Source organism: Centroberyx affinis, unplaced genomic scaffold (genome assembly GCF_046629955.1).
Source record: "Centroberyx affinis isolate AG114_WGS23_722 - 3 ecotype Tasmania unplaced genomic scaffold, CSIRO-AGI_Caff_v1 ptg001078l_1, whole genome shotgun sequence".
Taxonomy (NCBI): Eukaryota; Metazoa; Chordata; class Actinopteri; order Beryciformes; family Berycidae; genus Centroberyx; species Centroberyx affinis.
In genome coordinates, this window is record NW_027279625.1 from 222177 (window position 1) to 240996 (window position 18820).

The 18820-nt window shown below is 42.1% G+C and overlaps 2 protein-coding genes across 3 annotated transcripts; one reads left to right on the top strand and one right to left on the bottom strand.

Annotated features, from left to right (window-relative positions):
* Positions 1-289: 289 nt before the first annotated feature.
* LOC139647389 (sentrin-specific protease 5-like) lies at positions 290-6155 on the bottom strand. 2 transcript variants are annotated; one of them, XM_071523283.1, is made up of 10 exons: positions 6021-6155; positions 4164-5369; positions 3966-4071; positions 3168-3315; positions 2979-3026; positions 2479-2556; positions 1917-2054; positions 1701-1784; positions 1426-1476; positions 290-1174 (listed from the first exon to the last, which is right to left on the bottom strand). In XM_071523283.1, the coding sequence occupies exons 1-10, from the start codon at positions 6037-6039 to the stop codon at positions 1064-1066; spliced, it is 1989 nt and encodes a 662-aa protein (XP_071379384.1). In that variant the 5' UTR covers positions 6040-6155; the 3' UTR covers positions 290-1063. The 2 variants fall into 2 exon arrangements, with proteins under 2 accessions (XP_071379384.1, XP_071379383.1); XM_071523282.1 differs by having other exon boundaries at positions 4164-5372.
* Positions 6156-7373: 1218 nt separating this feature from the next.
* Positions 7374-10069, top strand: ahsg2 (alpha-2-HS-glycoprotein 2). The gene is made up of 7 exons (XM_071523229.1): positions 7374-7577; positions 8349-8459; positions 8622-8703; positions 8805-8959; positions 9056-9151; positions 9408-9479; positions 9620-10069. Exons 1-7 carry the CDS (start codon positions 7374-7376, stop codon positions 10067-10069), a joined length of 1170 nt encoding a protein of 389 aa, XP_071379330.1.
* The last annotated feature ends 8751 nt before the right edge of the window (positions 10070-18820 follow it).

Genomic DNA, 18820 nt, shown 5'->3' on the forward strand with positions numbered 1-18820 from the left:
TAAAATCTATTCTTTTACCTGGAGCTCTATGTTTTCTAATCCAGTGTATGTTTTATAATATAACTGGTCAGGGGACACATTTGCATTCAGTTATATTCTACTGGAGATTGAGAAAAGAAATGTCTATAGTTAGGAAATCATGTATATTTAGAAACTGTATATTGTATTACTGTATCCAAAACAAACCCATGAAGGCTGTAGATCAGGTTCTGTATGCAGTGCATACAGAACCTGATCTGTAAGATGAAGGACGTAAAATAAACTTTGTAACATGTTTGCAAACTGACGGGTTTTATTTCAAACTTTTATACATATAGCCACAAACAAACACCACTAATAAAATAATACTAATGATCTGGACATTGATTCAACAGCTCAACAACTTTCCTCTTCAAGGTGCCAGTGGTAACAAAACACATACATAACTTCCATTCATTCACTCTGCCAATTGGTTAACGATGATGTAAACAAACTGTAAACCACAAGGAGGACAACGTAAAATTAAAGTCTACTTCTTTCTTAAAAAATAAAATAAAACTAGTGCAAATAATGTCTACTGATCTAGAAAATAGATGGACCATGCAGGATTAGATCCATCTAGAAAACACAAGCTTCATATTCTGTGTGGTCAGTCAATTCAAACAAACGGCTCTGGTGGTGCTTTACTGTCTTCAGTAAAAGTCCAATCTAATATATGAACAATAACAAGATTTGATTTTTTTTCACATGCTTGGTTAAATATAGATTAAATAAATACAACAATCATGTAATGATTACGGTTAGGATTTTGCCCGCTCAGCTCTAGACGCCACACCTGATACAGGAATCACACTTTCCGACTAGGGTCAGCCATACTAAAAATGTGCTCACAGTACTGTAATGCGTTCAACAAGTGGCATGGACCAATGAGCGCCGCTTGACGGTCAGCTACAGAGCAGTAATGCAGCCCTACATAGAAAAAAAAAGTGTGGGGGTGTGATGGTTTCCCACCCAATCGTAAAGCAGCATTTATCGGTATTACATATAAATAAGTGGTGAGGGCTTTGGAGAATACTGGCCAGCCCTACTCATGGAGCTCACAGTCACACAGCTCTTTGTAGATCCTCTTTCGTATCCTTGGTATGTCCTTCTGTGAGAAATGGAAAGGTTTCGCCAAGGCAAGGCATCTACAATACTGAGACAGAGACAGAGACAGAGACAGAGAGAGAGAGAGAGAGAGAGAGAGAGAGAGAGAGAGAGAGAGAGAGAGAGAGAGAGAGAGAGAGAGAGAGAGAGAGAGAGAGAGAGAGAGAGAGAGAGAGAGAGAGAGAGAGAGAGAGAGAGAGAGAGAGAGAGAGAAATGATTTGATCACAAAATACAAAAAAAGAAATCATAGAGAAGTAATATATACACATGCATTTTAGGTAGGAAAAGCATGCTGGTACCTCCAAGACAAAAACTCCACAGTCATTTTCATTGGTCTGTTGTGGAATTCCCTGCAAAGGACAGTAGGGGGAGACAGCAACACATCAACTCAACACCACATCCTCCACCCACATCAAGGGCATGTCCAGTGAAACTCCAGCAGGCGGCGCTGTGGCGCTGTAAGGCTGGACATGGCCCATGAGAAATCTATTGTGTTCCTTTGTGTAACCAGCTAGTGTGCTCAGAATAAAAGGCATATCATTTCAAATACACAGGCACACAAATCAGCACAAACCTCATCACATGACACTGTCCACCCGTTCTGAAACGCTGTTTGCTGCCTCTCTCTTGCCTCTGTCATCAAGTATTTCAGGATGTTCTATCGTAAGCAAAGCATAAAGAAAACATTTTTGTGATAAGAGACATGGAAGAATGATGAATGAATAAAAGCAAAATGGTTGGAGGGTGTCATCGTGGGAAGTGTTGCCAGTCACATGAAATCTATTGTTACCCTTGCAACCTTCTGGAGCATGTTGCCTTGGGAGTCGTAGAGGCAGATCCTCTTTTTGACCGTGTCAGCAGTCACCAGACACCAGTGAACCTCCAAATGTATGGGCACCAAGAGCAGGCTCTTAGAAAACAAGTCCACCTGCACAACAGGAGACCCAGGGAAGCTGTTAAATCCACTCACTCACTCACATAGTTATAGATTCTCATTTAACATTCCCATCTTAGAGACTTTGATTTATTATGTGGACTTCTTAGCATATTAGCATGGCTATTTTGCCAAAATGTCAACTTTTCAGGAACTACAAAAAACAGCCTTGTTTTCAGATTGAACACCATGCATTTATTAGCTAAGCTTATGGGGTTCTGGAAGAGTTTCATGAACCCAAGGGTCACATAATTTTCCCCACCCATAAAGGAGGATGTAATTAATTGGAGTTAAAACTAAATAATCACCAAAACTGGGGTTATGACTTTCTTTTCACAACAACAGTGATCTATATTATGAGTAATGTCTGGATAAATGATCATAAATCAGAACACACCACTCCTATCTTAAACCTGACCTGCTTTGTCCATCTCTTGACTCCCTCATATCCTTTGGTCACAAGCTGTCGGTGGAAGAAGCTGTTGAGAAAATGGACCTAAGAGTGGAGAAAAGAGGGAAAGAAAATTCAACTGTGATGATGAAATGAATATAATCTAGACCTGTGCAATTCCATGTGCTGTTAAAATCCCATTCCAGTTAAAATTATGACACTCAAAGACACTGGGAGGCTTAACAAACAGACCTGGGCCAAGTAGTATATACAAATAATATGGATGTGGCTTGACAAATAGGGCAATTCAGTGGCAAGTTTAGCAAGTTTAGATTACAGGCAAATATTGCAAACTTAATTGACTATAATCTTCTACAATGTAACAATTCAGATGTACAATATTTGAATTGTCCTGATGTAGTAACACCCAACCCATCTAGTGCTCCAAGCAGGATAAAACCAAATGCTATTTGCAAGTACTATCTTAGCCAAGTCTGCTAACTAATCTACACGGCACTGAAAACTACCTTATGATGGGCAGATTCCGTAATCAGTTCTCCATACATGTTCATAACCTTGAAGAATAACAAACACAAAAACCACATCAGTTTTAAATATACCAATCAAATTCTACTTAAACATTAAGGCTTATCTTCCAGGCATACATCTTACCACTCCAAAGTGTCAACGATTTATATGAAATATTAGATGCCAACCTGGTCGTTGAGCCAGTTCTGATCTGCCAGCGTCGACAAGTCGTCCAGTGTCAGCATGTGTTTCTTGTAGACCACGCGGAAGGAGGGAACAGGTCTCTGAACCATCGCAGCTTGGTACTTTGTAACCTCTGAGAAGACTGCATTTTTCCTACAGGGTGGCAAAATATAAAATGATTGCTCACAGAGTGACATCTCAACATTACTGACACTACTCTGGATGCTTGAGCTCAGTGCACACACTTACAACCTTTGAAACAATGTAACAAGTGATTCAAAGTGATTCAAGAAAAGTGGAATTTAAATTGTCTTTGGATGCAATATTTGTCTCTACACTATTGGTTTTCCTTTTGAGGAAATTACATCTATACCTTGGATTAAGTTGTTAAATCTGTCGCTTCTTTTGCTGGCCATCTCCTCAGTTGTTAATTTGGCTGTGTAGCAATCAAAAATTCATGTGGGAACAGAGGGACACTTTGTATCCATTTATTAAGTCCACAAAATGAAGTCAAACAGAATTCAACTGTCAAGTGGTCTCACAAGCAACTCGACACATTGCCTCCTTTTGTGCTGAGACTTCAAAAATGTGCTGAGACTTCAATAAGGCCTTATTTACCACTCCTACATGACAGACCAGCATATGATATTTTGCATATTGCCATTTGGTGAACTCTTTTAGAACCGAAGCAGCATTGTGAGTGCGTACATGGATTCCCAGGGAGAATCAAACCTCAAAGCCTGGCAGTGCAACACAGAACCACACAAGACTACAAAACATGACCACATGGATGAAGATGTTACCTGTCACTGAAGTCCATGTTCAACTTCCTCTTCAGGTGTCTCAATACATCGCTCTTTTGTAGTGGGATGAAACTTCCATATATTCTATAGAAGTCATTAAGGAATTCTAAGAGAGATTGAAAACACTGCACTCAAATCACCATGAAAACCAGCAAAGTCAAGCAAAATATGACAAAAACAATAAAACAGTAGGTATACCATGGATGTGGGTTGTCAGTGCTTTGTGGCTGACGTCAGTTTGATGCTGGCTTTGCATCTTTTTACCGGCGAAGCTCTCAACAGTATCTCTGTTGGTAGCCTGGTCCTGAAGTGGAGTGACAGCAGTACATTGTTCTGATGGGCCAACAAGTTCATACAGATTCTGGCCACCAAGCCTTTGAGATGGCAATGTTTTCTTTGGTATGTGTTTATCTGTGATTCCCACACATATATCGCTGCCTTTTCCATGTCTTTGAGACGGTACTGTCGTCATTGGCATGTTTCGATGGGTGGTGCCCACACCAACATCAGTGACAGTGACCAGGTTCTGCAATAGGTTGGTAGTAGTACATATGTCTGACAGACCAGTAGGTTCACACAGCTTCTGGAGGCAACTGTCTTTGTCAAGCCTGTCCTCTGAGCCTCCTTGAGTATCACATCCAACAGCTAGAGGTGATTTTCTCTCTTGTAACTTTTCCGGGCTCTGTGGGCGGTGCTTTTGAACTTTCCTTTTATGTGTCTGTGACTGTGTCTTTAAACTGGGGCAGGGGCTGGAATTGATCAGACAAGCTCCTCTTTCTCGTTTCTTGGCTTTGAATATCCAGAAACGGCATTTCGCCCTCCTCCACTTCCTCCACATCCACAGCTGTAATTTACAACACAAGCGTCTCTTGGCCCGCCTAGAGGGATGGGAGACTCCCTTAATAGAAGACATGAATCTCCTCCTTCTGTTGAGGCCTTTGCTTTGCTTTAGTGGCTCTGTGGTTTGCACATGAGTGAGAGCCTGACCATTGATGAGAACGAAGGATGGGGGGTCATGTGAGTGCAAGGAGTTGTGGCTCTTCTTTTGGCTGCTAGGAGGGCAGGTCTGAGGCACGCAGCTCATATGAAACAGTCCTGAATCTGCATTTTCTTGCAGCTTCCCTGTGACAGAGAGGCACCCAGTTTCAAGATCATGGTCCACTGTCTGAGGAGGGACTGGAAATAGGTCTGGTTTAACTTTGCCTGTATAGTTTGGGTCGGCTGCTACCAGCTGCTCCAGTGTAGACTTTGAGTGGAGAGGGGAACACTTGCGTCGCATGTTGGTGTATTTGTATGACCACCCACTCCTTGGCATAGTTTTCATACTCCCCTTTGTTGCCCTTGTATTCATTTCTGCTTTTGAGGGTTTCCTCAATGGGCAAACCACACACGCTGTCCCCCCAGCTGCTGGAACAAAGAATGGATGTGTTACTACATGCTGGGCTATGCACTCTCTTTTTTAAAAAATACACACTTTTTCCCTTTTCATTGTTTTGTCTGGATTAGAAGATTTTGGTCGGTTTTCAATTTCAATGATGTCTGCTGTTGGGTAATATGGTTAATTAGGTTACCTAGGTCATATCACTGTCACTGAAGATCATGCTTCACACAACAAATACCACAATATGTGAATTGACCGTGGGTTTACAACTGCAGAAAATACAGTCATATGTGTCTTGGGGCTGCACGACAGGTTTCTCACTAAGACTTTTCAGACTTTTGGGGCAATTCAAATGCTTTTCAAGACCTGGAAATGACCAAATGCACTTTCCAGACCTGCATGGGATCCCTGTTAGGTGACTCTGTCCTACCAAACAAGTCGAAGTCAGGTAACAAGTCACTGAGCTGCTACACTGAGCCAGGTTAGTTGAATATTCTCTTCAGGCAGTGAAAACCACCAGAACCACAACATGGCTCGTAATTTGGACCGAGCTGACACGACTTCTCCTTGACACGTGCTGTCCTAACTAAAGTCCCAGCTAACTTCAGTTTACTAACACAACTGTCCGTCGCAAATGGCTAGCTAGGCTACCAGCCCAGACCACCTCGGCTTACCGTTACTTGCTTGCTTCATCGAGACTTTTGAGTGGGACGAGCCGCCATTTGGCAATGAACTATCATGTTTTATGTCCTGATATAACTGAATTAGGAAACTATTTATTTACCACGATGTTCAGAGGTTTGACCATGTCGAACGGCAGCGCATCTACTGACGTCTCCATTGCACAGTCGCATGTAGACTGCGTCATTTGTGCCCCGACCAATCAGATTTATCGCTCCTTGCTTTCTGTAACATAGGCTATATATTAACATTTTTATTTTTATTTATTTTAACATGTAACATTTATATTTAACATTTTAAGTTATTTTAACTTTTTTATTTTTTTGTTTATTCATTTATTTATTTATTTATTTTTATCTCTGGCATCCACTGTACTGTACTCAGCTACTCTTGTGTTATAGAATGAACTTTCATTGCCAATTTGCTGTATTTTTGAAGAAAGAAAGAAAACATACATATTAACATTCCTCTTTCTTATGTTGGAGTAATTTAAAACTTTTCATAAAAGGATATTAAAAGTGACAACTATTGTGTATGTTTGCATAAAAAAAAGACAAAAAAATAAATAAAGAAAGCACTATGAATGTGATTTTCTGGGCCAGCAACATTTTGCTGCAGTCACGTGTGGCAGATGCTCATGATCCAGCTGCACTTGATCCTTGCTGTTTTGTTCTGTTTTGTTTGAGTCCCTCATGCAGCGCTGTAGACCCAGTGGACGGTGTGTTGCCAATTCACCTTGTGTTTGAGGACATTGGGGGCGGCAGCACACCGTAGTGCTCTAAGAGAGCGTCCTTCAGCTGTGACCAAGGTTCAAGCCCCGCATTGGCAAACATCCGCCCTGCCGAAGTGTCCTTGAGCAAGTCACTGAATCCCTACCAGCTCCGAGCTCTGCTGCTCTCTAACTGACTCTGACCTCTGACCTCTCCGGAGACGGGAATCCAGTTCCAACACACGACATATCAATTTAAGAAACATTCATGCCAAAGCTGGCATGGAGTGCATGTGATGTACAGTGTGATCTACTGTAGAGCACACAGCGAACCAGCACAGATTCAACCTGGAGTCTGCTTACCGCACACCAGTTCACCCCACACCAGACTTTGTCAGTTTACATTTGTTTTGGCAGTAATCCCAAGACAGAGACCGGTCTGAGGGGGCAAGAATGAACCACCCACATGTGACGCAGGAGTTAGAGGGATGATTGCGCTGTTTACCTTGGCTCTGTCCTCCTGTTTAAAGTGCAAGATATATACACCATGGGCTGCATGGGCTCTGTCTCTCTGTCTCTTCCTTGACTGTCCGGCTGGTCTGAATCCTCTATCTTGTCCATTGTACCTCTGGTAGAAATGAATCCCCTGGGCATTTCTGTGGCTCTGGGACTGCTGGTGGGGGTATGGGCTCAGGTGCTTTACAAGGAGACCCCACTTCCATGCGATTCCAATGAGGCAGAGCAGGCAGCTCTGGTGGCTCTGGATTTCCTCAACGGCCAGCACTCTCACGGCTACAAGTACGCCCTGAACAGGATTGAGGACATCAAGATGCTTGCCTCTGTAAGTGAGCGAGTGAAGTTGTGTAGTCAGGGGTTTAGATATGTATACAGATTCTTTTTCTATCAGATTTGAGGTGGAAACATAGAATACAACGCATGGCAAAATACTCACCTCAACTATTACCGCTAGACCACTGGAGTGTAGGATCATAGAGTAAGTATTGTGTCAGACCAATATGTGTGACTGAGTTTGCATTAGGATGATGTAGACACAACACTGAATAAAAAAACTGATTTCTGTACTGTTTTGTATAATGATAATACATCCTATGAAAAGAAGCCAAGCCTAAAAAAAATATAGCAGGATGCCAGGGAAAATGAATAATTTATGAATTCATCCAGAAATGTGATATATTATAAAGTAGATTTGGTGAGCATAGCTTGTAAAATCACTAATATAATCTTATGTGGATATGTTATACCATCATTATATGTCCTTATAGTGTCTCCAAGCTTTATTTAATCTTTTTTCATCTAGTTTTAAAATTGAGTCTTTTCCATATACATTTGCTAAAGAAAGTATCAATATTGTGTGGTATAATAACACCGCCCCCTAAATAACACCTGCTGACATTTGTGTAGACATAGTCAGTCAGAGTGAACCAGGAACCAACATGAACATTATAACTGTGCTCCATTTCCAATTCTCATTAGTAATTTCAGTTTAGGGGCGACTGTCTCAATGGCAATCATCTGATATCCAAAAAATGTCCAACAAATTGCCTCCCAAAGGAGATATTTTTATATAACGATTGACTCTACCTCTCCTTAGGCCGATGGACAGGAGACATATGTCCTGGAAGTTGACCTGCTGGAGACAAACTGTCATGTGATGAACCCCACACCTGTTGCCAACTGCACTGTCAGACCCAAAATATTGACGGTGAGATTGCATATCCTTGGTATGCAGCAGCTAAATAAACGGATGCTACGGTTCATGTTCTCACCAGTTTGAGGGTATCAGTTAATGAGATATATGAAAAATATGAATATTGTCAATTATGTTGTTTTATATTGGAAGTACTGATTTGCTGTTTCCATTCAGGCTATAGAAGGAGACTGTGATGTGGTGCTGAAGAAGGTGGACGGAGCTCTTACTGTTGCAGCATTCAAGTGTAAAACAGAAGGTAAAGCACACAGATCACAATGACTACCATATCAACGCACACTCACATACACAACCACATGCGCGTATACACAAAAACTACTCTTTTTCTCTGATATGTAGAATCAAGAGAGGACATGTGCCTCGGCTGCCCTACCCTCCTTCCCCTGAATGACACCACTGCACTGGACTTAGTTCATGCATCTCTGGTAACCTTCAACAACCTAACGGCCAATGCAACATTCATTCTTGCGGAGGTTGGAAGGATGTCATCGCAGGTGGGCCTAAACATAATCTGATTGGAGATCTGTCATGCAAATTGTACATTATTTGGGGCTGTCAGTACACAAATATTTCTCAACCTTTTGTTTCAGGTTGTGTCTGGTGGGCTCACCTATGCAGCAGAATATGTCATAGTTGAGGCTAATTGCACTGATGATGCCTGTGTGCCCCTGAATGATGCTATGGCTGTAAGTACACAAGGCATGTGCCTTCTACCAGAGAAACAACACTTTTTCAAGAGAGTGGAGCAGTGGGTTTATTAAAAAAAAAAAAGTACATGGTAGCTATACGATTCAATTTAATTTACAACCCACACATTATGTTAATCTTGCTAAGAGACTTCCCTAAGAATACAGGAAATATATAATGCTGGTCATCAAATCTATGATAGCAATTGAGTATGATGAAAAAGGAGGAAAATCATCTTTTTCTTTTCTTCACCAGGAACGTGGTTTTTGTACTGCGAAAGGTTTGAGCTCTGGACACTCAGTGGACTGCAATATGTTTGCCACTCTGGTAAATTATTTCGATTTCCAAAAATTTGTCACCAGCATCACCCTAATTTAATATATACATGTATATATATATATATATATATATATATATATAAATCATTTCTTTTGAAGGATCTGTTCACACTTACATTTTTTTTTCAGATTCCTGTTGTAGATGCCAACAGCACTGCACCTGCAGGTCCTGGTTTGCCACAAGTGGTCCACGTCAATGCAGACAGTCTAACACACAGGCACGGTCTGAGGCACCACAGACTCACCTCCCTTCATAACCCTGACCTCAACAGCCTTCTGTCTGCAGAGTCATCAGAGTCAGGTGAAGTGGTGTCTGTGGCTCCAGTAGTACCTGCAGTCGCTGACCCCGCTGCAGTCGCTGACCCGGCTCCAGCAACTGACCCCGCTCCAGCAACTGACCCCGCTGTAGCCACTGACCCTGCTGCAGCATCGGCCTCAGCCTCAGCCTCAGCCAGTGTTGAGATCATTGCTGTTATGGTGAAGAGGGAGGCACCTACGCCAGGTGCGCCTGAACTCGAACCCGTAGTGTTGCCCTTTCCTAGTGTACCATTATGCCCAGGGAAGGTCAGACACTTCTAAGTCTTCGAGTCCCTCATACAGCACACAGACTCTCTATGCTTGCATTCTTCAGCAACAGTGGTTGTGATGTAACTTGATGATGGTCCATATTAGATAAAGGAAAGTGTCATGTGGTAGGTAGATAGGTGGACAAAACACCAATACATTTAGTCTACTATAGGGAGAGATGTGCCAATAATTGCTGGACTAACAAGGGCCACATACATGGAACATATTGTGTATTGCATAACACAATTCTGTTTAAAATCTGTTTTAAAATGGATAATAAAGATTTGCGTTCAATACTGCTGTAAAATCTCTCAGGTTGAAGCCTTTTATGTGTTTTGGGTATTAACATGCATTGTAAAATATGCAAACAAGTAGTAGCATTTATAGGTTATTGAAAATGTCTTATTTTGTTTCCTACAAATAATTAGTTGATGTGTTAAATATATTTAAGAAATCAGCAGTCAGTGGAGGTGAAAGTTTTTTTTCAGGTTACATGAGGCCATTTACAATGACAACCTCTCTACACAGAACTTTGAATGAACACACAAGTACCACAATGCGTTAAATCATTTAAGCCACATCTTCCAGGGTGATTGCAAAACACAGGGCTCCGAGCTGGACGAGTGCCACAGTTTGCCGATTGTGTTGACTCATGCCCATGACATCCCTGTGGACCCACAGACATTGCCACCAAAACAGCAGCCACTCACACAAATAAGAATTTCTACTCAAAGTCTACCTTAAAGGGCTCAGTGGAAGGTTCAGACATTTTAAACATTACAAATCTAATTAAACATGTTCACAATTTACAAAGAGTAGGAATTCTCTGAGATCCAGGAAGGTCAGAGTGTAACAGATTACATGTGATGCGTTAATCTCATAACTATTCTGCTAGTCACTGGTAAAAAGAAACAAAACGATATCATTTGATTTTTCAAAACATGTTCAAAGAGGAAAGGGTATTATCAATTTGATGAAGAAGCATTTTACATGATCAATAATACCATTAAATATACAGCCGATGAGCTGGATTCAATTGTTTAACTTCAAAAATTTTAATGGACTTCAAGACCAAATATTCAAAACATAAACAATGTACAACAGTGGATTATGTTACCAATTACAGGAGTAATGTGGAACAGATTCAATTTTTAAAGGAAGCAGCCCAAAACAGATTTTTGGGTTGCATTGACATTTGGTAATTTTTGATGAATGGGTAAATGTTAGCAAATGTCTATTTGCATGAACGGGTCAATGTTCAGGAAGCACTAGTTCTGAAGTTCATGCAACTAAGGCAAATACAAGGGCAATGCACTTTTACCTACGTTTGATTCAAAAAGGTGGATATAATGCCAACAAAAAATACTGACAAAGCAAACAGTGTTTTAACTTTGAAACTATACAAAAAGGAAATCACATGGCATTAGTCTGCTCATGCCACAAGAGGCAAGTTAACCCTTTCGAGGCATCTAACATTAGATGGTAATCCAACCCTTTTCGCCTTCCAACTTTTGTAGACAAGTTTTCCCTCATTTTGCCAAACATGTTAACCAACCATGAAACCCACTCCCAAACTGACAGAAAGCACAAGCACAAAACAGTTAGTCCGTTTCCATTATTTATTCTCAGTAAAAAGGTTAAGATTGTTTCTGCTTCTGATGACCACCTTCTCTCTCGATGGCTTGGTTTAGAAATCCTGCAAGAGACAAGCACATTAGTCCATGTGATTCGGTGAAACATTTCTGATCACATTAACAATAACATACCATTTGGTTGGTGGTTAGCTGCAGAGCCCAGTCTTTGAGATGACTGTCCAGGATCATGGGGTGGAATCCTATGGCTAGAGCCTATAGGAATGACAAACTTCCAGACGTCTTTGAATAACTCAGGCTTTAAATGTGCCGGATTGAAAGAGGGCTCCTGGGGCAAAGATGCAGGGTGAGGGCCATTGGGAGCAGAGTAATACAATGTCAAACCTTCTGTTGATTCTTCACCCATGGGGCTTGGCATATAGTCAGCATTCCCAGGTAAAAGACCATACATTGCCAACTGTTTGGGGTGTGTTCTCTGTGGTTGCTTTAAGTTCTGGGGATGTTGGGGTTTACCATTGCGATGCCTTTGATGTTTGGGTGCCAGGAACTCATGTGTGTCATGAACCAGATCCCTGGAAGGCAGTGGAGATTCAGGGGAACTGCTGGGCACCCTACCTGGTGGGCCTTGTTGAAGCAATACATAACCATTTGGTTCAAAATATGAGTGCATGTGAGGTTCAGATTTTGAGGATTTCTTTGAGTCACTCACAGGTGGTTGAGGTTTTGAGGAGCTGTTAGGTTCACTTGTTGACTTGTTATAAGGAGGTGCTTGAGCGTCTTGAAGCATGTAGTAGGGGATCAGTGGAGGATCAAATAATTTGCTTTCGTCTTGAGGATGCTTTGGAGGTTCAGATTCACTAGACCTTTTGCCAGGTGGCTGCAGTTCCTTGGCTGTTAGTTGTTTATTTTGCTGCTTTGAAATATGTGGCTGTTGTAGATATTGTGTATTGTAGGACATAAAATAAGGCTTCATGGGATGTTCGGGTTCTGAGGGATTCTTCATATCACCAGAAGATAATTTGTGGTACTGCTGCTTTGGGGGCTGTAAATTATACAACTCATAATATTGCAACATTTGATTCATTGGGTCACTAACTGCATCCTGAGGTTTAGAGGGCATATTAGAGTGAGTTGGTGATAGACTTTGTGGGAATTTTAGAGGTCCCACATCGGTGGGGCCTCCAAGATATTGTGAATTATAAGGCACAACATAAGGGTACATTGGTAGTTCAGGCTTTGCAAGTTTGTCAGGATAACTTCCAGGTAGTGCAGCAGGGTTGCCATCTGGTGGTTGGAAAAATGGCTGCAGTTCAGGCTGGCTTTCAAATGGAATTGACTGAGGTGCAATTTGGCTCCAGTACTCACCAACAGCTTGGACATTTGGGGCAGAAGTCACAGTTGTGCCAACTGTTGTTGCTTCAGTTGGTTTATGAGGAAGGGGAGCAGACTCCAAGCCATAACCAAAATTAGAATAGCCCAATGCAGGAAGGAATGGAAGTCCTGGGTACACTGGAGGGCCACCCTTACTCTCAAGTCCAGCCGGAACAATATGGTGATGATGTTCATGATAAGCGATTTGAGGGCAACAGTTGGAAAATCCAGATGGGCAAATCTGAGGGCATTGTACAAGTGGAATGTATGGATTGCCTGGCTGAGGATGTGGGAGTAAACCAAAATTACTAGGCTGTGGATTGGCAGGCTCATGGGGTTTTTCATTATTGGCTGGAGTGACCTGTTGTGATTTTTGAGGAGCGAGACCAGGGGGTAATGTTACAGGCTGGGGGTTCTGAGGATGACCTTTAGAAGCTGGAGGCTGTGCATCTGGCACTGGCTTTTTGGTAGCAGGCGAATTAGGGTTTGTTTGAGCACCTGGTATCTGGGGTTGTTGGGGATAAAAAGGTTTAAGTACTTGACCCTGAGGCGCTTCAGAAGTTGGTGGCTGAGGGTAGACAGGGAATGGGTAGAAAGGTTGGCTACCTGGAACCTGAGGTGCTTCAGAAGCTGGCGGCTTTGGTGGCTGAGGGTAGAAAGGTTGGCTACCTGGTGCTAGAGGAACTTTGCCAGGTGAAGGATTTTCAGGGGCTTCAGGTTTAGATGCCTCAGGATGCAGTGGGTCAAGAGGTTGTTGCTCTTGGCCCTTTGGCATTTGCTGTGTGGATGGCACAGGCTTCTCAGAAGGACCTTCAGGCTTAAAAGGATAGTAAAATGGATATGGGTAGAATGGCTGTGGCACTTGACCCTGAGGCACTTCAGAAGCTGGTGGCTGAGGGTAGAAAGGTTGGCTACCTGGAGCTGGAGGAACGATGCCATGTGAAGGATTTTCAGGGGCTTCAGGTTTAGATGCCTCAGGATACAGTGGGTTGAGAGGTTGTTGTACTTGGCCCTTTGCCATTTGGCTAGGGGTTTGCTGTGTAGGTGGCACAGGCTTCTCAGAAGGACCTTCAGGTTTAGAAAGATGGTAAAATGGATATGGGTAAAATGGATATGGGTAAAATGGCTGGTGCAGTTGACCCTGAGGTGCTTCGGTAGCTGGTGGAGATGGTGCTTCAGTGGCTGGTGGAGATGGTGCTTCAGTGGCTGGTGAAGATGGAAGTTTGCCAGATGAAGGTTTTTCAGGTTTAGATGGCTCAGGATACTGTGGGTAGTGCGGTTGTTGCACTTGACCCTGAGGCACTTCAGAAGCTGGTGGCTGAGGGTAGAAAGGAAATGGGTACTGGGTTACTGGAGGTTTCTGAGAAGTCCCAGGTGGTTCGGCTGGTTTTTGTGTAGGAAGAGTTTCATGCTTAGATGGTTGAGGATAAAATGGATGAGGGTAGAAAGGCTGCATTTGGCCATTAGGGGGTTGAGTAAATGGAGGAAGTGTAGTAGGTGTAGGTTGTACTTCAGGCTTCTGAGCAGGAACAACAGGATGGGTGTCAGGGGTAGATGGCCAAACATAAAATGGATATGGGTAAAAAGGCTGTTCAACTTGGCCCTTAGGTTGTTGGGTGGCTTGAGGCAGTACAGCAGGTTTTTCAGGTTGGGCTGGCCAGGGGTAAAATGGAAAGGGATGCAATAGCTGATATAACTGTCCCTCAGGGGTATTCGCCGACTTTGTAGGAGGTACAGTTTTTTGGGACTGCTGGTCATCAGGTATCTTGGTTACATGAGGCGTTGTCTGGGTTACATGAGGAGGCAGCTGTACAGCAGGTGTAGGCCTGGGTGGAGTGTCTGGTTTTATAGGATAAGGGTGAAAAGGATTGGGGTAAAAAGGGAAATAAGGCCACTGGGATTGTTTGGGAGGTTGGTCAATATCCCGCGGCCTCTGAGTTGGGGTCTGGTTAGGTATCTTAGGGTACTGAGGGTAAACTGGAACCTGGGGAATGGCAGGCTGTGGAGGAATCTTGGGGTTTTGGTGAGGAGCATGGGTTGAAGGAAGAGGATGAGGGCTCCATGGGTGAGAGGGGTATACCCCTTTGTTTGGCATTGTAGTTTGCTGGTTTGGACTTTTTGTAGTGCTTTGTGTGGGTTTAGGATGAAGTGGTGACATTGACGGACAGGAAACTTTAATTTCTCCATCTCCAGCCAGGTCAATGGTGAACATTCCATCCTGGAACACAAGCCCCAAAAGGGTTAAATAAAGTAAGCAGTTAAAGAGGGAAAACTCACTTAAACAGAACATAAACTGCTATACCTTTATTTCCACACAGGGTGCATAGCGAGCAGAGATGACCACACCTTCAGGATGAACAACCACACTGAACCCACATCTGGATGAAACCGTCATCAGTGGCTCCCAATTACCAGTCACTGCAAGACGATGAAAAATGCTGCATTACTGCCAAGCCCATGTTCCTTAAGATAAACAAATCATTTTACCTCTGCAGAATGCCATAGATACCATGAAGTAGAATTTTTTTTTTTTTTTTTTAAAGAACAAAGGTAGAAGTGTAAAATGAGAGTACTTACAATTTACTTTAATTTTATTTACAGAGATGGCCCATTCAGTTTTCACCACCATGCCCTCAGCATGGCAGGTGACCATGGGAGGGTTAGGTGAAGACTGTCTCATGACAGGGCATGACATCCTCACTGGTAAACCCCACCAACGCAATGGGAGAACGTAGCTATCCTCCTGAAGGCCAGCAACAAAAACTTTACTTTGAGTCAAGAATGGCATGAGTTAAGTGTGCTCTCTTATCCATCATTCCATCTACCTATACACTTTTTAAAAAGTATCCCACCTCAAGAGTGACAAAACAACCATCATAAGGTGCAACCAAGACCAAATTCCTCCATGATGACCTCATGGTGTAACCACAGCTTGATGGCAACTTTGACAGAGGCAGAGGAGACAGGTGACTTCCTGTGAAATTAAACCAATATAACAGAGGGGTGTCAATGGCAATAAGGAACTCACTTAACTATGATCTCCGCATAAGCCTACTTCATAAAGTATATAATGCATGAATGGTAAGCAGTTAAATACATGAATGCACAGGTGGATGAATACTTGCCCCTGTCCACAAACAATAGAGATCCGGGAGTAGAATCAGCATCTTGGACCTTCAGCTTCATGGAGTCTCCTGTACATTCAACCTTTGGCTCCATTTGCAGTAGCCGCTCCACTGCTGCACTGTCCTGCCTCACAGAGCCATCAACCTGCCCTTTATGGTGCTTAGGCTCCTCCCAACCTTTACAAATAAGCCAAATATGCTCATACAGCTACAGTCCTTATTTAATTGATTTAATGTTGATGGAGCCAGTAGATTGGAAAGCAGCAAATAAAAAATTAACTGGTATACAATATATGTTGGACTCAATACCTTCAAAATGCTACAGGTCTAGTAAAATTTGTCAGTATATTTTAAATGTGCATTTTGGGGAGGATTATAATCAAACAATTTCACATACCCATGTCTGATTGATAATCTGCATCAGCATCCAATAATTTCTTTAGGGACTTGATTCCTTTGAGTTTAGCACCTTGACTCCCAATTAAGAGCCTTCCATGGCGCGGATCACCCGAACCACCTCCTTTACCGTTACCTTGAATTAATGTCGAGTTTTCTCTTGATTTGAGTGTCCAAGCAACGGGTGTGTCCGATGTCTGAATCCCTATCGGTTCCGTGCAATGGCAAAGTGAAGTAGCAACCACAATTAGTCCTAAACATAGCAAAAACTTACAGCCCCCTTTCTTTCTACACTCCATTGGAATAACCTAAAAAACAAAACAGTGCACACACGCCTGATCGCCACAGCAGTGTGCCGCAAAAGCTAAACTCTGCTCTATCTAAATGACTATAAAGGTGGGAGATGTGCGTTGGCCTGATTACTTACGGCGCAGGTGTTACCTATACAATTAAGGGCGGGGCGTTAATTTGTCTCAACTCAGATTCCCAAAACACCTAACAATGTAGCAAGAAAGATGAATACAGGTGTTGACCTACCCTGTCTGGCTGTCGGAAATATCTTTATATCAATTATAGATGTGGCATTTAACATGAAAGACATATCAACAATTTAAAAGTTGATAGAGAACAAAGATAAAAGTTTATTATTCTATGTTATTATTTGGCATTCTTCGTATTGTATGTTTCTATTTCTGCTTTAGCCTTAACATTTAGGTCTATGTCACGCATACACAACTTTTCGCTAAGAAAAAATAGACATGATGCCACTGCATCCTCTCAGATACCTTCATCCGCAAATCCTAGATATAAGTTATATGAATCGAACAGATAGTAGAATATGGTGCTTGATATTGACGTTTTCATTCTTCAGTTAATTCTGTTGTCTACTTCTGTGGGGTGGGTCTTGTCTCAGAATTTTTTTAAATCCCTAATCCCCTTTCTTTTCTTTTCTTGTCTGTTTAAAGGGAATAACAGTCATTTATGAATGCCTAGATTTTATTCGTTGGTCTAGGACAGTAAAATCAGTATAGGCTATGTCCTAACTGTGAATAGGCATAGCCTACGAACAACTTGAAAACAACGCCCTCATGATGCCACTGGTTATCAGGTCTGTAGCTGGCCCATCACTACAAATGAAGAAACAGTTAATTAAAAAAAAAAAAAAGAATAAAAAAAGGCAAAATATGTATTACCATGTCAAAATTAATAAAGAAAACAATGGGAGAAATGTTGGAAGTGCAAATTATTAGCCTAATAAATAAATTCATTTCATATATTTGACCTGCTGTTAATGTTACATTGCTATGGTTGCTAACCCAATCTGTTCATATTTGGGGGGTTTTTGCCTTGAGAATCAGTGGCCTACTTTTGCAGCATCTTTGAATTGAACCGGATGGAATCAGAAAGATGATGCAGGTGACTGGGGGAGCACCAAGGTGTATTTCCTGGCAACATTTTGTGAAATGACTTGCAGAACTGACATTATAGGTATAAAATCAAGACCACCACTCAAATACTGGAACATTGTGTGTTTGTGAAGTTGAGCGTCCCGTTCCTTTGGAGCCCCAGACTTAATACCTCAACAGAGGTTTGAGTCTTAATTCTGTTTTCTGGCTTTGAGAGAAAGATGTTCATGTTCACAAATAGTTTATTGATTGAGCTATCCGAGACCACTGGAATAGCATATGAGTGGTGTTCCCCTTCAAACTAATCAATTTCCCACCAATGACGGCATATCATGAAAAAAAACCCCCAAAAAATAAAGTTGGGTTGAAGATTTTCCTCTGTAGCATTTGGCATAAACTATCATAAACTAGGCCTACAACAGGGTGTGAGTACCAAGGAGTAGGTTTATACATACAGTTTATCAACTAGGCTATCCTGTGTGACACTACACCCGTTTTGTATTATTCTTAGACTTAAACAGTAAAAAGGAAAGGACATTTTTCTCCCACAAGAGTAATATGTAATCAATAAAGAGTTGAGGAATTAATTTCTATGAGTCAGCCACAGTATTTGAGGACCCTGATGAACAGGGGCGGTGACCCACACCTCCACCCCAAATTGCAATTAACTCTGTCTCAAAAGCACCTGTATCCTACATACACATAATGCCCATAAATGATGAGACCTATCAGTGGCTCTCAACCTTGTGCCATCGAGGCCCAAGAGCATGTCTTCATTTCAAACAAACACTATACCAGCCAATTTCACTGATTAGTTCCTTCTTGCTGGCTGAAGGTGTGCTGATCAGTCAAATCAGTTACTCTAGAGTTTGG